The sequence below is a fragment of the Emys orbicularis genome, chromosome 3 (genome assembly GCF_028017835.1).
Source record: "Emys orbicularis isolate rEmyOrb1 chromosome 3, rEmyOrb1.hap1, whole genome shotgun sequence".
Classification (NCBI taxonomy): Eukaryota; Metazoa; Chordata; order Testudines; family Emydidae; genus Emys; species Emys orbicularis.
Window position 1 is genome coordinate 58,442,773 of NC_088685.1, and position 25,321 is coordinate 58,468,093.

Below are 25,321 nucleotides of genomic sequence, written 5' to 3' on the forward strand. Positions count from 1 at the left end.
AAAAGCTTTATAGGTACATTGTCAAGGAGAAGAAAAGTGTGTTTATCCAGCTATTTACCAGTGAAAGTCATAGACACAAGATATTGAGGCCATGAGCTTAGTAGGATTCAAAAAACGATTAGACATTTATTCTGGTAATGAGAACATCCACCATGAAATTAGGAAGGATTAAAAATTTAGACATAATATGTTCACATGCTTCAGACTACTAACTGGTGTGGGTTAGGGAGAAACTTCACCTATGGGTAGGTTTTCCATAGTTGTCCACTATGGGTTTTTTTTGTACCTTCCAGTGAAGCATCTGGTACTGGCCAGTTAAGGAAACAAGATAGTGTAATAAATAGAGCACTGGTCTGATCTGATATAGCAATTCCTATATACCATAATCATCCTTCATGTTCAGCTATCAAATTTCCATGTTTAAAAACAAATATCCAAATAGATTCTACTCATGACTCTGTCTAGGGAGCATTCATTATTAGTATCTGTCTAATTCAATTTATGCACTGGGCTGGGAGATGCTGTTTCCCCCCCATCCAGATTTTCTAACACCATGTAATGCCAAGAATTATATAGCAGTTAACCCATCCATAATAAATTGTTGCCAAAACCATGCCCTTGTTCCCTATTGTACCTCATATCAAACCCTCCTCGTCTATTGATTTAAAAAATGGTTAGAAAAACTTACTTTGGAGATTTTAGCCAACTTCCTTCCTATCAGGAACTTACTTGCATAATAAATTTGATCATTTAAATGGGGCAGCAGAGTACCCTTTTTTTTAATCCTACAATATTTTTACTATATGGTGAACCTCAAACCAAAAAAGAGAAATATCAGTACCTTTAGTGCTCTCTTCCCTGGCAAAATTCAGATGTATAATTCACCACTAGAGCAGATCTACTGATGGTAGCAACTGTGGAAGCTGTAGTGTAGCCAAAATGTGGGTATTTTTATCCCTAGGTCATCAACCCACCCAGGGATTTTCATCAGATCCTTATGTCCCTCTTGTAGTACTCCAGGAATGTTAGTCTTAGGGCTGGTCTACACCCAGCCGCTAGTTCGGCGGCTGGGGATCGAAGTTCTGGGTTCGACTTATCGCGTTTGGTGTGGACGCGATAAGTCGAACCAGGAAGTGCTCGCCGTCGACTGCGGTACTCCAGCTCAGCGAGAGGAGTACCGCGGAGTCGACGGGGAGCCTGCCTGCCGCGTGTGGACCGCGTCTGAACCGCGGTAAGTTCGAACTAAGGTATGTCGAATTCAGCTACGTTATTCACGTAGCTGAATTTGCGTACCTTAGTTCGACTTGGGGGGTTAGTGTAGACCAAGCCTTATCTTCCAATAATCAATAACTGGTTGAAAAATTGTATTCAAAGAGAGGTTATCAATGGTTTGCTGTCAAACTGGGAGGACATAGTTAGTGCAATCCTGCACGAGTCTGTCCTGGGTCTGGTATTCTTCAACATTTTCATTAATGGTTTGGATAATGGATTGGAGAGAGTACTTGTAAAATTTGCAGATGACACCAAGCTGGGAAGGGTTGCAAGTGCTTTCTGGAACAGCCTTCCAAGGGGAGCAGTGGGGGCAAAAGACATATCTGGCTTCAAAACTAAGCTTGATAAGTTTATGGAGGGGATGGTATGATGGGATAGCCTAATTTTGGCACTTAATTGATCTTTGACTATTAGCGGGAAATATGCCCATGGCCTGTGATGGGATGTTAGATGGGGTGGGATCTGAGTTACTACAGAGAATTCTTTCCTGGGTGTCTGGCTGGTGAGTCTTGCCCACATGCTCAGGGCTTAGCTGATCGCCATATTTGGGGTCGGGAAAGAATTTTCCTCCAGGGCAGATTGGCAGAGGCCCTGGGTTTTTTTTGCCTTCCTCTACAGCGTGGGGCATGGGTCACTTGCTGGAGGATTCTCTGCACCTTGAAGTCTTTAAACCATGATTTGAGGACTTCAGTAGCTCAGACATAGGTTAGGGTTTATTACAGGAGTGGGTGGGTGAGATTCTGTGGCCTGCGTTGTGCAGGAGGTCAGACTAGACGATCATAATGGTCCCTTCTGACCTTAAAGTCTATGACTCTATGACAAGATTAGGATTCAAAAGGACCTCGATAAATTAGAGTAGTAGTCTGAAAACAATAAGGTGAAATTCACTAAAGACCAGTGCAGAGCACTACGCTTAGGAAGGAAATATCAAACACTAAATGTGGAATAACGGGCTAGGCGGTAGTTCTGCAGAAAAGGATCTGGGAGTTATAGAGGATCAGAAATTGAATATGACCAAATAACATCATGCAGTTGCCAAAAAGGCTCACTTAATTCTGGGGAGTAGTAACAGGAATGTTGTTATAAGGGTACGTCTTCACTACCCGCCGTATCGGCGGGTAGCAATCGATTTATCCGGGATCGATATATTGCGTCTCGTTAAGACGCGATATATCGATCCCCGAACGTGCTCACCGTCGACTCCGGAACTCCACCAGAGCGAGCGGCGGTAGTGCAGTCGACGGGGGAGCCGCGGCCGTCGATCCCGCGCCATGTGGACCCCAGATAATTCTATCCAAGATACCTCGACTTGCGTAATTTGGATCGATTCCCCCCTCCCCCCCCCCAGTGTAGACCAGCCCTAAGACAGGAGGTAATTGTCCTGGTCTGTTCTGCACTAGTGGTGCCTCAGCTGGAGTCTGTGTCCAGATCTGGGTGGCACACTTTAGGAAAGATGTGGACAGATTGGAGAGAGTCCAGGGGAGATCAACAAAAAATGATAAAAGGTTTAGAAAATCTGACCTATGAGGAAAGATTAAGAAACTAGGCATGTTTAGTCTTGAGGAAAGAAGACTGAGGGGGCATTTTCAAATGTGTTAAGGGCTGTTATAAAGAGGATGTGATCCATTGTTCTTTATGCCCACTGAAGGTAGGAAAAGAAGTATGGTAATCAGCTTAATCTGCAGCAAGGGAGCTTTGGGTTAGTTATTAGGAAAAAGTTTCTAACTATAAGGATAGTTAAGTACTGGAATAGACTAGTAAGAGAAGTTTTTTGGACTCCCCATTATTGGAGGTTTTTAAGAATAGATTAGACAGATATCTGTCAGGGATGGTCTAGATATACTTGCTCATGCCTTAATGCAGGGGGAAGGACTCTGAAGACCTCTCGAGGTCCCTTCCAGCCCAACATTTCTGTAATTCTTCAAGTGATTGCACTTGTGCATTTTGTTCTTGGTGTCTGTGTGCCCACGAACAGCTGTCAGAAAACTTTTTCCCTCGGTGATACTTGTTGGGCAGCTCAAGCACCGTCTGCTGTTGTGTGCCACTGCGTATAGGTATAAAGGGCAGAGCTGCCCTCAGCCTCCCTCATGATGGTCATTGGAGGAACCCCTGTTCATTGCCAGAACAATTGTGTCTCTGCTCTGTATATATGGTATAGTTGTGGTTTAGTACTTGTTATAGTTAGTAAGTGTTAGTTGTTTTGTTTAAAAAAACCAAAATATTATATATATATGTGTGTGTGTGTGTGTGTGTGTGTGTGTGTGTATATATGTTCTGCTGCTGGCACTGAGGCATGCCCCGGTTGCTGGGCTTTAAGCCATGAGCCTCCTGCTCAAAACCTATGCTGGTGAACGACCCACGCTGTAGTTGTCTTAAATGTGAGGGAGGAGCAAATACTCTGGTGCCAGATTTGCCAGGAATTCAAGCCTAGGACAACAAAGAATAAGGAGGCTAGGCTGAAGTTGCTGCTGATGGAGGTGGTGCTCAGACCATCCTCGGAGCTATCCTGGTCCAACCTGGTGTCAAGTGTTTAACTTCAGTTAGAAGTGCACCTCCACAACTGTCGGAGTCCTGGGACTCTTTCACCTGTGCCTCGGAAGAAGTATAAATCTTCCAAAGAGTATCTGACCAGGGGAAGACCTCTACCCTCCAAGCATGGAAAGAGGGGTGAGAGGCAGTCTAGTAGAGTGCAACTGAAATTTAAGCACGCCTTCTCTAAATCAGTGTCTAATTCAGCACAATTGACTGTGTGCTGGAGAAGACACTGTCGAGTCCAGTGCTAAAAGTGTCAACATCAGCGGCATTGCAGCAGACAAATACGATCTCAGTGCCAACTACCCCAGAGGCCTTTGCAGCAGCAAGGAATTTACTCTGCCTCTGAGTACTGGTATCACTGGTGGTTCAGGAGTCGCATCCCTCAGGACTACTGAAACATCTGACACCAACGCCAGCGATACAGCATGCAGTACTACACCAGCTGCTTATTTCCCAGATAGTCAGCTCATCAGTACTGTCCTAAGGGGAAGCGAGCAATGATTGCGACTCTGCCCATCGCCAAGTTCTTTGCACCAGTCCCCGGCACCGACTGGAGCAGCACCTCCATGATTGGAGGAAGGGGAAGCCTCTTCATCTGACTCAAAAGTGGCATCTTCTATCTCTCAGCCTCAGAGCAGGATCTACCGGTCCCCACCTAGATCTCCTTCTCCACATTCCCTCATCTGGGAACATGGCCAGGAGGTCACTGGGGTCCGGCTCCTTATCATTGGCCATTTTAGAATCCATGGGGGTTCCCCGCACTTCTACATCCTCTTCTTATCGAGCCTACTTTGTGCCCTAATCCAGGTGGGTTAGTCCTTGCACCAAGCTGATCCATCTCAAGTGTCCAGGCCCAGTACTGAGTGTCAAGAAGAGGCGCTTAGAAAGCCGAGGAGCAGCCTGCGGAAGTTCAGTTACTTCCAGTCTTGGCTTCATGTTCATCCTCTCTGGAGAAGTTTGTTTCCTTGGAGGCAATTTCACACCTTACTGATGATTACAAGACCTACCAGGAATTGTTAAAGAGTGTGGCTTTAGACTTGGGCATTCAGATCGAGGAGGTCAGGGAGTCCTCTCATCACCTCATTGACATTTTATCAGTGACAGGTCCACCTAGTGTGCTACTGCCAATCAATGAGGTGATATTAGAGCCTATAAAGATACTATGGCAGACCCCCATCTTCATTGTCTTGCACTTCAAAGCATGCAGAGCAAAAGTACTATGTGTCCTCCCAAGGGTTTGACTATCTTTTATTCCCACCCATCTCCAGAATCGCTAGTTGTTACAGCGGCTAATGAGAGTGCGCATCAGGCTCACCCCCCTTTCCCCCCCCCCCCATCAAAGAGGCAAAGAAACTGAACTTGTTTGGCATGAAGTTTTATTTTGAGTGGGGAATTGCAGCTTTGAATTGCCAACCAACAGGCTCTGCTGGGGCATTATGATTTTAATTTATGGGGCTCCATGGAGAAGTTCAAAGAGCTGCTCCCTGAGAACAGGGGCAGACTAGTAATGAGAACTTTGGTGCAGGCTGGCCAGGAAGTGGCAGACTCAGCAGCTAGGACCATGGCTTCTGCAGTTGCCATTCGGAGAGCCTCATGGTTGCAGTTTTTTGGTCTCCCCTGTGAAATGCAGAATACTATTTAGGACTTGCCTTTTGAGGGTCCTTCTTTGTTCTCAGATCAGACAGATCTGCATGGGCTTAAGGACTGAAGAGCCACTTTGAAGTCCATGGGTTTGTACAGTCTTGCCCCAATCAGAAAGCACTATCATCCTCCGTAGATGCACCATTTTCCCACTCCACATCCTCATCTGGTCCGTCAGAGAAGTCCAGAAGTTATAGGTGCCGGCCTCACCCTCCTGCTGCTTCAGCTCCAGCTCTGGGCCCTTCTAGATACCTGGTAAGTGTCAGCAGCAATTTTGATGGGCCAGTCGGGGACCTCATATTTCCAGACCCTGTTCCTGCTACATTTGCAAACAGTCTGTCCCACTGCCACAGTGCTTGGTCCTGAATTACTTTGGACCACTGGGTCTTGAGCACTGTGGAAGTGGGATATACCCTTCAATTTATGTCTATCCCTCCCTCCCCCTCTTCAGGGACTACTCTCACAGGGAGCTCCTCCTCCAGAAGGTACAATATCTCCTTCAGTTTGGGGCCATAGAGGAGGTTCCACGCTGCCACAGAGGGAAGGGGTTTTATTCCCCCTGTTTCCTGATCCTGAAAGCAAAGGGGGGTCTCTGATCAATTTTAGACTTGCATCAACCCAACAAATTCTTAAAGATAAAGTTTTGCATGGTCACTCTAGCTTCTGTTGTCCTTTTCCTGGACCCTAGAGACTGGTATGCTGCCCTCAACTTAAAAGATACCTAATTCCATGTGGCAACCAACCAAGCTCACAGGAAGTACCTCAGATTTCTGGTGAATCAAAATCATTGTTAGTTCACTGTACTACCATTTGATCTGTCAGCAGCTCTCAGGGTCTTTACAAAAGTTATTGCAGTAGTAGTTGCCTTCCTCAGAAGATCAGGAGTCCAAGTTTATCCCTATCTGAACAACTGGCTTGTCGAGGGCTGATCCAGACTGCAGGTGTGGTTCAGTGTATCTCTGATGTAGTCAACATTCACTGCTTTGGGACTGCTAGTCAATGCAGAGAAGTTTTCTCTGCCCCGTTCATAGAGTTTATGGGGGCTGTACTAGACTTGAATCAAGCCAGAACTTTTCTTCTGAAATCGAAGTATCAGGCAATTTGATCAGTTATTATAGATCTCAAAGCTCAACAAATCACAAAAGTACAAAACTGTTGGCGGCTTCTGGGACATACATGGTTCAATACACCAGACTGCCCCATAGAATTCTTCAGGGTTGGCTAGTCTCAGTGTACTCACCGAGCTGTCTCAATTTAGACACAGTGGTGAGGATAACCTCTCATGTCCCTGCCTCCCTTGATTGGCTGGACCTGTCCACCAATGTACATATTGGTGTTCCCTTTGTCCATCTGCAACCAATGCTCACATTAGTGTCAGACACATCTGCCCTTGGGTTGGGGGCCCGTCTGGATTCTCTACAGAATCATGGGTCTATGGTCTGCAGAGGACTTAGCTTTATACTTCAACGTCCGAAAGCTGCCAGATTTGCATGCCAAGTTTTCCTGCTCCAGATCAAGGGAAACAGCCTGTTAGTCCTTACAGCACATTGGCAATGTCTTACCTCAGGGGTAGCCAACCTGAGCCTGAGAAGGAGCCAGAATTTACCAATGTATATTGCCAAAGAGCCAGAGTAATACGTCAGCAGCCCCCCTCCAACTCCCCCCTCCTGCTCCCAGCGCCTACCACCCACTGATAGCCCCACCAATAGGCACCTCCCCTCCCTCCTCGCACCTCCTGATCAGCTGTTTTGTGGCGTGCAGGAGGCTCTGGGGAGCAAGGGAGAGGAGTGAGGGCACAGCAGGCTCAGGGGAGGGCATGGGAAGGGGTAGAGTGGGGCCAGGGCCTGTGGCAGAGCCAGGGGTTGAGCAGTGAGCACCCCCCGGCACTTTGGAAAGTTGGCGCCTGTAGCTCCAGCCCTGGAGTCGGTGCCTATACAAGGAGCCGCATATTAACTTATGAAGAGTCGCATGCGGCTCTGGAGCCACAAGTTGGCCACCCCTGTCTTACCTCAACAAGCAGGGAGGAGCCCATTTGTCTTCACTCTGTTGAGGCATCTCTGCTTTGGGAGCATTGCATTGCCAACTTGATTGATCTGGAAGCTTCTTACCTACTGGGGATCCAAAATGATCTGGCAGATTACCTGAGCAGATAGTTTGAGTTACCATGAGTGGTCTCTTTGTCCAAGTATTTCCAGATACATCCGTGAAATCTCCAATCTCACTTCCTTTATACTTGGACCTAATCTCCCTGTGATGGAGGGCACCTCCTGCTGGCTGTCGCGGGGATTATCTCTGCTAGCCAGTGCGCCGCCTTCTTGTGATGTCTTGCTGCCTGGACCCATGTCGTTCCAAGGACCATGGCATCCTCTTTAGGACAGAGCCCTCCAGCTGTGCAACGCTCTGTGCTCCCCCCCTTCTGGGGGAATGTACTGCAGTCCAAGTGTCCAGCCACTTCCTCAGTGGGGATGAGGGGAGGACCTGGGCCTGCCCACTACTCCAGGTCCCAGACCAGGGACCCTGTAGGTGGCAGCCACACACTGTGTCCCCTCCAGCTTCTCAGTCTACTTCCCTGGGCCACTTCCCTGCAGCTCCAGCACCTTCTTCATCTTTATCTCAGGATCTCAGCATGCCAGTCTTAGCAGTCAGCTAGGAGCTCTCTCTCTCTCTCCTGATCCTGCCCAGCAGTGCTCTGTCCAAGGTGCTAGCTTTCTTCCTCCTACAAGGCAGCCTGTTCTCCCTCCTTAAGCTCTAGGGAGCAACTAACTGCACGTGCCCTGCCCTTCAGCTCTTTTCATATGGGCCTGCCAGGCCCTGGTTGGCTGCTCATCACAGCCCCTCTCCTATTGGCTGCTTTCCCCACAGCCTCCCCACCCCTTACAGGCCACTGTGGGGCGGACGCCCCATCACACTCCCAAAATCATGATCACCTACTCCACCAGAGCCTGCAATTTCTCCATTTAATTGTATAGATGCTCCATGGCTAGACATTAGAGAGCAGTCTTGCTCAAAAGAAGCTGTCAGCAGCTCTCAGGGTCTTTACAAAAGAAGTTCAAGAGATCCTGCTAAATAGTAGAAAGCCTTTTTACTAGGACTACTTATCTCTCTAAGTGGAGATGTTTTTCCAACAGATCTCTCCATTACAGAGTATCTCCTTCCCATTCCTCCATTTAACACATACTAGATTACTTATTGGACCTAAAACCACCAAGGTTAAGCTGTTAGTTTTCTGTCAAGGTACATCTGGCAGCTGTTTCAACTTTCCACCCTAAAATGGATAACTGATCTGTTTTTTTCTCTCTAATGACATGTCCATAAGGTTTTTGAAAGGTCTAGTCAAACTGTATCATCAGGTGCAAGACCCCGTTCTCCCAGGAGGTCTAAACTTAGTGTTGTCAAGATTTATGGGTCCCCATCTGAGCCTTTGGCTACTTACTCTCTACTACCTCTATCAATGAAGGTGGCATTTTTGGTTGCTATCACCTCAGCCACAAGAGAAGAACAGCTGTGTGCCTTAATGTCTGGGCCTCCCTATATGAGCTTTTTAAGGACAAAGTTTACCTGCGTCTTCATCTGAAGTTTGTCACAAAGGTGGTGTCCTCTTTCCATATCAACCAGTCAATGTACTTACCCATATTCTGCCCACAGCCACATTCGAGTAGGGAAGAGGAATGTATGCACGCTCTGGACATCAGAAGAGCTATGGCATTCTACCTGGACAGAAGTCCTCCCAATTGTTTGTACTTGTGGCAGACAGAATAAAAGGACAATCAGTCTCTACTCAGAAAATTTCTTCTTCGATAGCCTTTTGTATATGCATGTGCTATGACCTGGCTAATGTAACCCTGCCAAGCAGAGCCACAGCTCATTCAGTGAGATCACAATCAATCTGCCTCAGCGGCTTTTTCTAGCACATGTTCCAGTTGTGGACATTTGTAGAGCGGTAAACTCATCCTCAGTCCACATGTTTGCATACCATTATACTGTCGTTAGGACTAGTGACAATGGTAGAGTTGGACAAGTTCTACAATCTTTATTGAAATAGACTCTGAGTTTCATGGCTTGTGAGTCATCAAGAGTGGAATGCATATGTGCAATGACTCGAAGAAGAAAAAAGTTATTAACCTGTTTAAATAACTGTTGTTCTTCGAGATGTGTTACACATATCCATTCCACAAACCGCCCTCCTACCCTTCTACTTTGAAGTTCCAGCAAAAAGAAACTAGGGAGACCTGGGGGCAGCTCTGACTTTTATACGTGTACACAGTGGTGCACAGCAGCAGAGGCTCTCGAGTCACCCAAAGGGTACCACAGAAGAAAAAAGTTTCCAACGGCAGGGCACGCAGACACCAAGAGTGGAATGGACGTGTACAACACATCTTGAAGAACAACAGTTACTGAACAGGTCAGTAATCTCTTTTTCTATAATCCATTTTGCCTTTCTACTTTACTAATCCTTATGTAGTGCTACTTCTAACTGGTCCCTTACTCCTCTCTCCCATCCCTCAAATTCTCTAATCCTCCTTTACTCCTCCCCCAGTCTGAGTTCATTTCATTGAATTTTATCAAAATTAGTTAGTACATTGTTGTACTTTTTGCTTAACATCCAGTGAATGTAAAATATTATATACGTAGTCACCAAAACTTAACTACTTAAGTCCTGGGTTTTCCAAAATGACTGAGCTTTGTGTCATTTCTGTAGATTGTGATTGTATCATTGTGTTTGGTTTTGCTACTACAGCATCAGAGGTCTTAGTTAGTTTTAATTTTGATATGGTAAAATATAAAATTTGCATTAGTTTGCTGGGAAGTGCCAGTGCTGCAATTGTCTGTCCATTTTGTCTGTTTTGTTTCTAAATTAGTATATTTACCTTGTTAAATAGCAAGATAACTTTTGTCATAGCAAACCTTTTAACCTTTTTTGTTTGTTTGTTTTAAAGGTAATAGTGCAGATCTAAGATTAGTGAAGACTTACATTGAGCTTGGACTACCTGGAGGACGAATAGATTTTCTTATGTCTGAGAGGAACCAGGTATTTGTAAACAACAAAAGGATTTTCATACAATAAATGAAATTGTATACATTTTTAAAAAATGTTTTCTTAGTTACCATTATTATTGTATTGTATAGACCCTGATCCTGCAGAAGTATCCATATATACAGACTGCTTAGCCGTTTCAGATAACTATTGTAATTAGGGAGACTCAGTGGTCATAAAATGGTCCATGCAAGTGAATCCCTTTGCAGAATCTGAGGTTTAATTTTATGATACACTTAAAGCAGTTATACAAACTGGCATGACCTTGAAATTAAATATATATTATAATTTATACTCATATAAATTAATACAACTCTACAGCGCATTCAGAGGTATAATAATATAATCTGGAATCCTCTTCTTCTCAGCATAATAACCAATTAAGTTTAGAACACCCCTAATTTTTCCCCATCCTAGCTGACAAGAGTGAAGCCCAGGGTGGGAAGAAAGAAGAGCTAATGTTTCATGGAACAGAATCTGAGAACCACAAAATAGTCAGCCTTTCTTTTCTTTTTTTTTTTTTGGTCATTGCATTGCAATATTGGCATGATGATGATAAATCAGTAGCAATTACCAATCTTAAATTTATTTGATTTTTTTTTTAGAATAGTTTTCAAATTACTTTAGCTTGAAAAAAATATAGTTGACATTTTAATATGATTTTTAGCCAATTACAATACATGTTCTAGATGTACTTCAGATAGCCAGTAATTAATGGATGTAAGATGAAACAACTCGTTTGATCTCAGTCTACAGCCACTGTAACTTGTTGTTATTAATTAGTGTAGAGAAGGAGCCCTAGATTGAAATAAGGGCCGTCTTTTCACACTTTGAAATAGGAGAGAGGTGCATATAGTAAATTCTACAGTTGCATACAGTAAATTGCCTCATATTATCATTTCAGATATAGTGTGGCTTAATCTGGGATATGTGGTTTGTCTTTTCTCTGTCCAGCTGATGAGAACTGTGCATATGTGATAGAGGTTAGACTAATGGTACTGTTAATATTCGTTTTGGTGCTTTTTAGAGCAAAGTACTTCTAAAACGATGTACAGACAGTTTATTCCCTCCTCCCAAAAAAACTCACCTGGGGGGTGCTGCAATGTTGTGTTCTGATATCAAAGTTAGTAAGCATGTTTTTATAGGTGGGTTTAGTTGTTATATATTTGATGAATAAGAATTTATACTGAATGTAAAATAACTCACTGTATTTGGAACATATGTAATTATTTTTCCTTTCTACAGAATGATACCTTTGCTGATTTTGATTCCATGACTGATCGCCTTTTAGATGAAATAATACAATATATTCAAATTTACAACCTAACAATTTCAAAAATCAGGTAATACCTATATTGTATATTACTTTATTTCTATAAAATATATAATACCCACTAGAAAGTACATGATTCGTTGTCCTAAACTGTCATGCAGTTACTTGATATTCAGGTACAAACAAGAGGAGGTTGGGGGAAAATGAAGGTAAGAGAAAATTAGATGATGTGGGCTTCTAAATGAAAAACAAACAAAAGAAGTTTAAATACACAATATTAAAGCTATAAATAGTATTATGGCTGCAGGTTACTGACTGTTTAAAAATGTAACAGTCTGCAACATCTTAAAAGGAAAATTTCTTCATCAGTATCTGAAGTTCTCAGAATATAATATATTAACTTTTAGATCTACACTGTGGGAATTAGTGTGATGGGCTCTGCAATCCTAGAACCATTTAAAGTATTTTAGTATTTAAAGTATTTAAAGACCATTTTAAGGTCTTATGGTAAGGATTTAGACAGCACTGCAAGCTGTTGCATTATAGGCATCGTGGGCTGATTGTAATGTATTCTGGGCCCTTCTGGATTATTGCCTTCGGTAACCTGTCTGAGAACATCAAGGAGGAGATATGTCATGAGGAGGATCTTATTTCCTAGATGGATGCCATACCATACCATCAATCCTTGTTAACTGACAATACTCATGGAGGCACCAGTTGCCAGCTCCATATTTAAAGTTGTGTTGTGGTTTGCACTTTAAGAAAGAATTCATGCTTTTTATTATGAATTCACAATTCAGAACTAATGTTTTAGGCTCTCTGCAAACTCAGACAGACATTGCTGCATTGGTTACACTTGGGTCACTTTTTTCTACAGACAGCCCATTTATTTTGTACTATCTGCTATATCTAAGGTTAGCTGGTCTCTCCAATACTATAAGAGTTCATTTAATGGTTATACTGGCTTCCCATTCCCAAGTTCAAAACTATAAGGTCTGTTCCCATCCAATGGTGTCTTAGGTGTACTAACCCTTTTAAAAACTTATCTCCTTCATGGGGTTTGCATTTGGTACAAGCTGCTTTAATGAAACCACCGTTTTAGTCATTAGCCACGTATTCTCTGCATCATCTCTATGAGGACTCCATTTCCAGTTGCTGTTTCTTTGGCCTGCAAAATGGGGGGAAATTCAGACTTGAATGTCAGGTCCACTTTATAGAGCTTTTCATAGAGACATGGTATCAGTTCAATCTCACCCTAGTTTTATTTCTAAAATTGTTTTTGATTTCCACATTAATCAAACAACTTGTTTACCTATATATTTTCCAAAACCCCACATGAATGATGTGAAAGAAGTCTACATTCCTTACTTGTTGCTGCATCATTATCTTTTTATTTAAACAAAACCAAAACCTTCAGAGTTTCATCCAGATTGTTCGAGGTCTATGCCGGAAGAGTTATTTCCGGTTGCATTACTTTCTCTTATTGGAATGCTAAATGTAATCCTTCTGGTCTGATAAAAGTTCATTCCACTGGAGCTCAGACTGCTTCTGTGACTTCTCTTAAAAATACTCCTAGTGTAGAGATTTCTTAAGGCTGCCACTTGGAGTTGAGTCCATACATTTACAAAGCACTTGATGTTTCATTTGGCAAGACAGTCCTTCAATCTTTACCTTTCTGAGACTCCAGTATCCCTCTTCCGGTATGGTTCTACAGTTGGGAGTCTCCAAGAGTGGAATACATATTGATAGTCACTAAAAAAAAAAAAAAAAGGAAAAAAGTTACTTCCCTTACAGTAAGTGATGTTCTTTGAAATAAGTAACTTTTTTTTTTTTGGCAGCAACTTTGGGTATTCATTTCCTGAACATAGCTAGAAGTTGTGCTGGCTTATTTGTATGCTTCACATAACATATCATAGGGGGAATGGGAACTGTCTCAAATCTTTATTATTCAGAAAGTCAGTAAATGCAAGGCTGTGTCGTCTTCTTCAAACACTCTACTGTTGTCTTAATGTGACTGCATAGAAGGTTACAGGGTTTTTTCCCTTACAACTTAAATTGAAAAACACAATCCTAACTCAGTGCCACTGCATTCTCTAGTAGAGACCTCAGAACTGCAGTAGGAAAAGTGATCTAAAATGATATAAAGATGTGTCAAACTCTGTGCTGGTAAGAAACAAAAATCCTGATTTTAACAAAATATCATCCCTTAAAATGTGAGGTGCTCTGTATAGAAATGCACAGTTAGGGAAGAGTGAAGGGGATTGACAAAGAGTCCTGTGGCACCTTATAGACTAACAGAAGTATTGGAGCATAAGCTTTCGTGGGTGAATACCCACTTTGTCAGACGCATGCAAGGGGATTGATTGATTTAACTGTATGCACATCTATAACTTAAGATATTTGAATTTGCTTTAAGTTTAACCTTAACTCTGAATTTCCTGGGTTATGATTCTTGTTTTGAAGATAATTACAACATCCATGAAATTTTTTTAGGCTAAATTACTTATAAGTATTCTCAGCCTTAACTCCATTTTAACATAGTTTTTGTTTAGGAATACAGTAGTAGAATGAGGAGGAAGGATGGCCTTGTGGTTCAGGCAGTAGACAGGAATTCAGGAGATCTGTGTTTAGTTCCTGGTTCTGCCTCAGACTTCCTGTGTGTCTTTGGGCAAGTCTCTTCATTTTTCCGTGCATTAGTTTCCCTCTCTTCCACATTTTCTCTGTCTTGTCTATTTAGGCTATTAGCAAAGGTTAAAGAATATTTAGATAAGTTAGATGTATTCAAGTCCTGATTAAATTCATCCTAGGATACTTAGGGAACTAGCTGAAATAATCTCAGAACCATTAGCAATTATCTTTGAGAACTCCTAGGGGATAGGTGAGGTCCCAGAAGACTAGAGAAGGGCAAACATAGTACCTGTCATTAAAAAGGGGAACACAGAGGACCCTGGGAATGATAGGCTAGTCAGCCTGTCAAGGCTGATTCCCCACTCTGGCACTTCGAGTGCAGAAGGTGGGGGCCCGCAAGGATTTTAAATATTAATACTGGCCACTCCAGGCTGGTATTAAACTCCCAAGGTCACAGCTTCTCTCTGACCTTGGATGGGTAGATGCTGCCACCACCCAAGTGTAAACCCTCACTCCCCCTTTTGAGAACCCAAGAAGGAACAGTTGGGAATTCCTTCCTATGGGGTACCCTCACGCCCTTTTACCCCCCCCCCCCTCTGGGGAAGAGCTGAGGAAAAAAACAAAGCTGTTGCCACCAGCTAATTAAACAACATATGCACAAACCTCTTAGGGACACAAAAATCCAATCCTGTTATTTAAAAAGGTAAATTTTATTAAACCCCAAAACAAGAAAATACATTTGAAACTTAGGCTTTTTGCTAAATCTTAAAAAAAAAAGTTACAAAAATTAAGAATCAAGATAGCTAAGGTTTAACTTAAAGATTACAAGCAAAACAAAATCATCTGGGGTTAGCACAAAGGGGTCCACAAGCCAATAAGAAATAAAAGAAATAACCCTAATCGCGTCTTCTTAGACATTCCCTGATTTACTTACATATCTGGGGTTTCAGATAAGTAGGTTTGAGGGATGAATTAATGCTTTTTCATACCTGGTTTTAAAGCTGCTTACAAATTGCTGCTCTGTGTCTCCGCTCTCTGGAAAACAAAAACAACAGACTAAAGGGGAGTCTTGTTTCAATTTTAAAAAGTTCTAGCCTTCCCATTGGCTTTTTTGGTCAGGTGCCCACTCCCTTCTTTTTACCTATGGGCTTTTTTTTACCCTTTACAGGTAAAGCAAGTAGAGAACAGCTACTAACAGGGATTGTATAGCTAGCTAACTGGCTGGCTGGGTGTCCATAAAAGGGAGCTATGCCCCCCCTTCATTTATCACACAATCTAATTCCAATTCCTGGAAAGCTACTGGAACAAATTATGGAACAATCCATTTGTAAGCACCTGGAGGATAATAGGGTTATAAGGAATAGCCAACATGGATTTTTCAAGACCAAAGCATGCCAAACCAACCTAATTTCCTACTTTGGCAGTGATAATGGCCTAGTGGATGTGGAGGAAGCAGTCAATGCGATATGTCTTGATTTTAGTAAAGCATTTGACACAGTCCCCTGTCAGGATTCCTTCCTCACTCTGACTCTGGGGTACAGATGTGGAGACCCCCTACGCTTATTCCTACCATCTTAGGTTAAAAACTTCCCCAAGGCACAAACCTTTCCTTGTCCTTGGATGGTATTTCTGCCACCACCAAGTGATTTAGACAAAGATTCAGGAAAAGGACCACTTGGAGTTCCTATTTCCGCAAAATAGCCACCCAAGCCCCTTCACCCCCTTTCCTGTGGAGGCTTGAGAATAATATACCAACCAATTGCCTTTAATAAAAGTACAGACCAGACCCTTTATTTTTAGGACACTAAAATCAATCAAGTTCTTAAAAGAAGAACTTTATTATAAAGAAAAAAGTAAAAGAAGCACCTCTATAAAATCAGGATGGAAGGTAATTTTACAGGGTGATAAAAAGATTTAAAACACAGAGGATTCTCCTCTAGGCTCAACTTCAAAGTTACAAAAACAGGAATGAACCCCCCTCTTAGCATAGGGAAAATTCACAAGCTAAAACAAAAGATAATCTAACACATTTCCTTGCCTTTACTTACAATTTCTGTGTATTATTTCAAGGTATCTTTTCAAGAGATGATTTGCCTGCTTGGTCTCTCTCTCTCTATCCAGAGGGAACAACAAAGAGAGCACAACACCCCCCCCCCCCCAGATTTGAAAGTATCTTCTTTTCTCATTGGTCCTTCTGGTCAGGTGCCAACTAGGTTAATTGAACTGATTAACCCCTTACCGGTAAAATGATTCTGTACCTCTGGCCATATGTTACTGCATACATAAAGGTTGTTACCCTTCTCTTTATATTTATGACATCCCCCATGACATTCTCATGAGCAAATTAGGGAAATGGGGTTCAAATGAAATTACTGTAAGGTGGATGCACAACTCTTTGAAAGACCATACCAAAGAGTAGTTATTAGTGCCTTGCTGTCAAACTTGGAGAATGTATCTAGTGGGGTTCTGCAGGGATCAGTCCTCTGTCTGGTACTATTCAGTATTATCATTAGTCACTTGGATAATGGAGTGGAGAGTATGCTTATAAAATTTGCAGATAACACTAAGCTTGGAGGGGTTGCAAGAACTTTGGAGGACAGGATTAGAATAAAAAATGGCCTTGACAAATTGGAGAATTGGTCTGAATTCAGCAAGAGGAAATTTAATAAAGACAAGTGCAAATACTTCATTTAGGAAGGAAAAATCATATGCTCAACTACAAAATGGGTAATAACTGGCTAGGTGTTAGTACTGTTGAAAAGAACTAAGGATTATAGTGGATCAGAAATTGATTGGGTTAACAAAGTGATGCAGTGGCAAAAAAGGCCAGTATCATTCTGGGATGCATTAAAAGGAGTGTCATATGTAATATAGGGGCGGCAGTTGTCCCCCTCTACTTGGCACTGGGGAGGTCTCAGCTGGAGTCTATGTTCAATTCTGGCTCCACACTTCAGGAAAGATGTGGACGAATTGGAGAGATTCCATAGGACAGCAACAAAAAATGATAAAAGGTTTAGAAAACCTGACCTTTGAGGAAAGGTTAAAAAAAACTGGGCATGTTTAGTCGTGAGAAAAGAAGACTGAGGGAGGACCTGATAAGTCTTCAAATAATTAAGGGCTATTATAAAGAGAATGGTGAGCAACCATTCTCCATGTCCACTCAAGGAAATATAGGAAGTAATAGGCTTAATCTGCAGCAGGCGAGATTTAGGTTAGATATTAGCAGGGATGTGTGCAGGAATTTAAATTTTGCTGCTTTTGGAGCTGCCCTGGCCCCGGGGCCAGAGGAATTCTGTGCCCCTACCGATTATTGGGGAAACCCAGGCCTCTGCTTTCCCCTCTTTGTGCATGCCCCTGGATATTAGGAAAAGCTTCCAAACTATAAGGATAGGTAAGCTCTGGAATATGTTTCCAGTGGAGGTTGTTGATTTCCCATCACAGGAAGTTTTAAAAAACAGGTTGGACAAATAGCTCTCAGATATGGTCTAGGTTTACTTGGTCCTGCAATAGTGCGGGGGGCTGGACTTTATGACTTCTCAAGGTCCCTTCCAACTCCACATTTCTGTGACTGTTAAGATCAGGACCTGACACAGTGGGCCATGATCTCAGGTGGAATCTGTAGGCACTTATTGTAACTATGAATTCAGTGGCAAAAAACTGTTAATGCAGAATTAAGGTTGCTTGGTGTTATGTCCTCCCCTTGCAGAACACTGAGTTGAGCAAAACTCACAACTTTTGAAAACCAGGAAATGCAGTTAAGATTGCCAATGCATCCTCAACTCTGTCCTCTCTCAGCAAAGCCCCAATACGCCCTGTTAATGCACATACCTTTACTCTGCCAATCCCACAGTTGTTGAAATGTACAAGCTCTTCACTTCCTTTTACAACCCATTCGCTCTAACCCAGAGGATTCCATCTAACATTACTAAAGGATCTAAACAGAAAAGGAGGAGCTGCCCATGTCATCTTCCCTCTGGTCCACTGGAGCTGACAGTAGCCAATGGGAATTTTTTGCATACCCTACAGGTGACGTCAATATGGTGGAAACCGTAATTGGGCTTGCTTGGTAAAGATGTGTTTGTGATATGAGAACACATGCAGATTACTTTGAAGCGTGTGACGGAGCTGTGATTATGATATGAGATCTGTGTTTTGCAACCTCTCATGTTTTGCAAGAAAAGGAAGGAGCTGCATGTGTACCTTCAGGATCCAGTACGCATCATTTAAATGCAGAATTATGTAGGTTATCAGGGCGTAGGGCTTTTATTACAAAGGATGTTGTCAGCATTGAAGTGGAAAATGAAAGGATTCTAATGCTTATTATAGTGGTGCAACAGAAGGGGGATGAGAACACCCACTGAGATGAACGGAAAAGTTCATGCTACAACCTGAAACAATAGCACCGAGATGTAATCTCTACTCGGTGTTCTCATTGAGCTGAGAACATCCCATTGAGATGAATGGACCACTTCACACCTTTCTGAGCCTTGTATATGGATGTGTAGAAAAGCCATCTCCTTCCGTTATTTCACTATTCTTCTTTTTTAAAGGCCAACGCTTCTAAGTGCTCTAAAATCTGCATGCTTGTGCAATTTTCTTGAAATTTGCAATGCCTTGTGAGCAGAGGTGAAAGTAAGCCGTACAGCATACCGGTAAGAAAGTGGCCGAAGCATTAGGTACAAATGGGTAAAATAGTTTAGGTTTAACTGTAGTAATAACAAAAAATCAGATTTATCTCTTGAATTAAATATATTTTACATTCTTTAGAAACAAAATGCTCCCTTTCAGTTTTTACTGCTTGTTGGGTGGAAGACGTTCATGTGATTCCAAACATTAGCTTTTGAGTGCCATCACGGTAACCACTTGCTTCTTATTGGTCAAGTCTGTCATGTCAGGCACGCAATTTACAGTAGAAAGCACCCGGTCTGATTGTCCCCTCCATTGGAACAATATAATTAAATGTAATTGATTGCAGAATCACACATTGCATAATTCAGCCTTCACTAAGAGGGAACGACTCACCAGAGCGGAGATGTTGCTGGAAGGGGCCCATGTTGTGAAATCCATGAAGGCAGAATGGATTGCAGCAAACATCCCTCTCTGCAAGCAAACTGACCACCCCAAGCGTAGCTGGAGAGGGAATCAGAGTTGACCTCGGAGATTAGGGGAGCTGAAAGGTGGCAGGCGGGGGGTGGGAGGGTTGTTTAAGGAGCGCAATGCAAGCAGGATGGAGGGGTGGCTTTGCACTCTGTGCCCAGGGTGCTGCGCTCTGCTTCCAGCCCTTGGGTTTATTCATTATTCAGCCAGCTGCGGGAGGGAGAGCTCACCTGGCTGCAATCGGGGAGAACCAGAGCCAGGGATTCTCCTTCCTTCTCCTGTGCCCGGGCTCTTTGGGGGAGTCTCTGCAGTAGTCCCTGTTGCTGGCAGCTGTGGGGTGCCAGAGGCAGGAGCCAGCAGCAGGGGGGGCAAGGCATGGGGCTTGGCAGCGTACGAGTTGGGTTCTGAAGCAGCTGGCACCCCAGGTGAAACTTCTTCATCTCACGCCTCTTTCCCAAGTTTGAGCGAAGTTTACTTTGCAGCATATTTAATGGAAAAATCCTTTCAAAATAATTGCTTTAAGTATAAGAGGAGAGGCATGTACATGGTGTATGTATGGTACGATAGAGCTTAGGACAGGGATATACTCGTCCTGCTAGGTGTGCCCAATTTTCAGATAGGTGAAGAAGAAAAGCCCCACTCCTCTTTACCAGTGGCAGTAACACATTTGATATACTCCTGTGAGCCGTAGCTATCTTAATTTTGCAGCTAGCTCGACTTGTTCACCGCTCTGGAGGGACAACTGAACCATAAAGCTAAGTATTCAGCTCTTTAGTCCATTCCCCAAGCAAACCCACCTGAGATGTTGCTTCCACCAAAAATAAAGTATCTATCCAGATTTTCTTCCTCCCAGGAATACTTCTAGAATCTGCATCATACAGGTTGTCTTGGCAACTGATAAGCATCCATCCCACTAACCTCAATTATTAAATACCAAAATGATGTCTTATTCAGTCATTCACATCACATTTAAAAAATTTTCTCTGTAGTTGGTGTGTAACTGGTTCAGAAACAGTAAACTTGAAAAAAATTGGTCGATGTGTTAACTGAAATAGGTTTTTTATGTGTTTAACAATTCTGAGGAGCTCACGAAAGACTTCTCTCTAAGCTAGTTGGGCAGTTTGGAAAATACTGAAACATAGTAGTTTGGTTTTTTGTTTTGTTTTATTACTTAACATTATGAAGTCGGGGATGGGGGAAGATTGGAAATATTCCATTTCTTTCTTTCTTTATTCCTTAAAACGTTTATAAAGGCATCAAATTTCACTTTAAGGAAAAATAAAATAAAAAGAATTTCCCCAAGGTTTCATTTTACACTGTTTTTCTTTTTAAATAGTTTTATTGGACATTCGCTGGGCAATTTAATAATCCGTTCAGTGCTCACAAGACCTCGATTTAAATATTACCTCAACAAACTTCACACCTTCCTGTCTCTCTCTGGACCACATCTTGGTACCCTCTACAACAGCAGTGCTCTTGTTAATACAGGTAAAAGCTTCAATGTTATTTTCAGTGGTATGAATTCAGGATAAATATGTTCAGGAGAAAATGAGTAGGCATCTCTTGCCTTTGAAATATTAATAAAAGGCACTTCTAGGGCTTTGTGTATTCTTTGGATTAGGAAAATCAGGCACATTCTCACACTCTGCTTTTAGGAACAAACGGAGAAAGAGGCAAGTGTAAAACCTTAATTGGAAAAAAGACGACAATTATAAGAGCACATCAATCTGTTTGAACCAGTTTTTATGTTAAAATATTTTTCAAGGTATAACCTTCTAAGATTAGTTTATTGATAAATACCTAGCTATGATATAATTCAACAAATCTTCAAAGAAAACAAATACTATAAACAGTTACACACATACATTCAATGTACAAAAACAACCTGTGATCCTTGCGTTCATCAAAACTAACCAACACAATTCAAATATTGAATATCAAATGCGCTCAACAAACTGCTAGTGAACAGTGGTGTTCCCACACCTTGAATACTGCGTGCAGTTTTGGTCGCCCCTCAAAAAAGATAAATTAGAAATGGAAAAGGCACAGAGAAGGGCAACAAAAATGATTAAGGGTATGGAGCAGCTTCCATATGAGGAAAAATTAAGAAGACTGGGACTGTTCATCTTAGAAGAGAGATGAATAAGGGGGGATATGAGAGAAGTCTTTAAACTTATGAATGGTGTAGAGAAAGTGAATAAGGAAGTGTTATTTACCCTTTCACATAACACAAGGACCAGGGGTCACCCCATGAAATGAATATGCAGCAGGTGTAAAACAAACAAAAGGAAGTACTACTTCACACAACACACAGTCAATTTGTGGAACTAGTTGCCCTAGGATGTTGTGAAGTCCAAAAGTATAACTGGGTTAAAAAAGAATTAGATAAGTTCATGGAGGATGGGTCCATCAATGGCTATTATCCAAGAGGATCAGGGATGCAACCCCCTTGCTCTATGTGTCCCTAAGCCTCTGACTACCAGAGGCTGGGACTGGACGATGGGATGGATCACTTGATAATTTCCCTGTTCTGTTCATTCCCTTTGAGCTGTTTGGCATTGGCCACTGTTGGAAGACAGGATACAGGGATAGATGTTCAATGGTCTGACCCAGTATGGCCATTTTTGTATTCTTAACAATCTACAGACCAAATAAACAGTTAAGGAAAATGTATAATCTGTGTGCATACATTTTCTGAATAGAAAAAAGGTGAAAATTGTCGTGCATTATTTGCCCAAATATAATTTGCTGGAGTTGTGAGGATATCAGTGAAATTGAGTGGGCTTTTGAAACTTGGCATGTACAATATGTAGCGCTCAATGCATGCTTTACCGTGGTGTGGGGGAAAGTTTTGCCGTAAGTTATCCCAAAAAATTACACACTAAGCATGAACAACCTATTATTTGCTTTTAGTATTCCAGATTATGTGAGATGTGGATATTTGAGTATTTTCATAGTCAGCAGTGAGTCTAATTGGCTATAGTCATCTTAGTAATAAGGTTAGACCTTTCTAGGTATCATACAGAAAGCGTTTATACTCTGTAAAGAGTTGGACCGCTTGTGGGTGATCACTTCTCAAGATACCATTTTCTTACAATAACCCTCATTGCTTTTCATATGTTTAATGGATTATAAATTTTAAGTTAATATTCCAGAAAACTCAAATAATTACATGTGATATAGCATTTTAGGACTGAGCATGACTAGCATTAAAACTTTGGGTACTAGCTATATATTTATATGTGACCACTTGAGAATACCTGGTAGTTTGTTTTCTTCTGCTTTATAGCGATAACAAGGGCTTGTAAGAATTTCTGAAAAGTCATATTTAGACGGATGGCTTTACTCATCAACTGGGAAAAAGAGATGCTGCACAACATCCAGGAGGGTGTAATAATGAGACCTCTTCTCCATTCCTCTCCCCAGTCCAGAGAATGCCTTCCCTTTCTTTTCTGCCTACCTTCCATGAGTCTTGACCTCTGTGATTCTAAAAAGTTATTTGTTTTGGTGAGATGTGACACTTGAGTCTCTTTTATATTTTGGACAGGTTATATATTTCAGCATCAAAACATGTGAAACATTGTTTTAAAATGTTGAGGGTATGTCTGTATGTTACCTTGTGGTTAATATTTAAAGACACATTGATATTTTGGTGAAAGAACTTTTTCCCCTAGCACCAAGAATATTAACTTTGTTTTAACTAAGGACAGTATTCATTCTTTATTAATACATATCAGATAGAAAACAATGATGGCTGAGAGAACTATAGAATGGTTGTGGGCTTGATAATGCTAACATAAACATAAAATAAAGAGTGGGGAATGTAATGTATGGACATTTACTTTACACATTTAATTGCCGTTTAGTGATTCTTATTTTACTGCTGAAATATACTTACATACACTGTATGTAACCATACAGGTCTCTGGTTTATGCAGAAGTGGAAAAAGTCGGGTTCTTTATTACAATTGACATGTCGAGATCATTCAGACCCGCGGCAAACCTTCTTGTACAAACTTAGTAAAAAAGCAGGTAAGCTTTGTTCATGTTGTTCATCTTATAGGCAAGTAAGTACAGGATATCAATAAAAAGAAGAAAATAGAAAATATTTTTAGAGAAATAATTGCATGTTCTACCATTCTGTCAGCTCTACAGTCCATTATTTATCTATACTAAGTATTACTTCCAAAATAAATCAGACACTGTGTTTGTACTGTGGTAGGTAGATCATCGAGGAACTTTCTAATTAATGAACAAATTAGCCAACCTGTATTTGGGCCTGATCTTGCACCACTGTTGTCAGTGGTTTCAGTGAGAGTAAGATTGAATGCATTATACAGTCGTGAAGGACCAAAAGCAGGGGTTACGTCTTTTCATTTCTAGAGCTGTTTGATAACCTACATATATTTTTTTCAGATGCTAAACTTCTGTTGTAATATTTGTTCCAAGATCACTGATTAGGCACTTAGTTTGTCCTTGAGGTGATTGACATAATAAAAACCTATCACTTGTATCTAAAGATTTTAATTAAAATCTTTCACTAACCTGCTAGCTATCCCCATTTTATCCTTCATGTACTTTTCCCCACTCCATTTGTTTGTGTTATGAATTAAGTGAATGGCAAAGAGTCAGTTTAGGTGGTGTCTGAGATGTTAATAGGCTGGTCACCTTTAAGCCTTGAGAAGTGGATGGAGGTTCACTGGCTCAAGGGGACATCAGGTAAACATTGCTGAATGTGTGTCAGGCAGGCGTGCACTGAGGTGGAATGCTTGTGGTGAATGCAGTACTGTATAGAGAAAGAATAGGAGGTGCTTCTCCATCAAGGTAGTCACACGTGATGTCGCCATTTCCCCTCGCAGTTGGCCCCAGAGACTTGGTAGGGAGCAAATGAAAGAGAACATATAGAGAGGAGAAGGTTGACTTGCCCAACTGCTCCTCTCCCTGAAGATAAGTTCTTTGAGTGCTTGCTCATGTCCATTCCATGTTAGGTGTTTGTGTTTGCCACATGCACCGGTGCCAGAAGTTTTTCCCTCAGTGGTATCTGTAGGGGATATCTGGCGCCCTCTGGAGTGGCACGCATATGCGCCAGTATAAGGGGCGCCACTGGCTCCCCACTCCCTTAGTTCCTTCTTACCACCAGTGATGGTGCTGAGGCGTCTCCTTACCTCGGCAAGCATTCTCTTCCCAGTGTTTTTTTCCTATCAACCATTGTGTAAATAGTTCTTAGATAAGTAGATTTTATTGTTCTCTTGATAGTTAGCTTAACAGTGCTCTCGATAAATTAGATAGTCCCTTGAGAGACTTAGCCCAGGGACGGGGCATGCCCCAATCCTGGGGCTTCAAGCCTTGTGATTGCTGCAAAAAACCTATGCCGGTCAGCGATCCACACCAAAGCTGCTTGAAGTGCTTGGGGGAAACCCATGTTAGCGACAAATGTTGCATATGCAAAAGCTTCACACCACGAACTAAAAAGGAGCAGGACAGAAGACTAAGAGCTCTCTTTATGGAGTCGACCCTCGCGCCGGCCTCTGAACCAGCACAATCAGACTCTGCACTGAACATCGTGGCATTGGTGCGAAGTGCGCCGCCAGCACCTGTCTCCACCTGGCACCAATCTCTGTCCCCAGTGCCTGCTAAGAAGCAGAGAAGCACACCAAGAGAGGGCACTCCCTGATGTCCCTTACAGGGAAGGGGAAATCTGGAGAGGTGCATAGGCCTGTGTGTAGCAGTGCATCTTCTCTGGAGCTCAGCCAGGCACCTCTATCGCCAGCTAGGCGGTTGAGCCCTCCTAGGGACCCACCAGCCATCCAGGGTAGTGGCAGAGGTCCCTCGCACCTGAA

The 25,321-nt window shown here is 42.2% G+C and overlaps 1 protein-coding gene across 1 annotated transcript in view; it reads left to right on the forward strand.

The window, feature by feature from the left end:
• The window catches only part of FAM135A (family with sequence similarity 135 member A), a 153,936-nt gene that overhangs the window by 104,848 nt on the left and 23,767 nt on the right, over positions 1-25,321 (forward strand). Inside the window, exons 17-20 of the mRNA XM_065400926.1 lie at positions 10,386-10,477; positions 11,729-11,826; positions 20,818-20,969; positions 23,403-23,513. Of these exons, the coding sequence (XP_065256998.1) occupies positions 10,386-10,477; positions 11,729-11,826; positions 20,818-20,969; positions 23,403-23,513 (453 nt within the window). The remainder of the gene's footprint in view (positions 1-10,385; positions 10,478-11,728; positions 11,827-20,817; positions 20,970-23,402; positions 23,514-25,321) is intronic.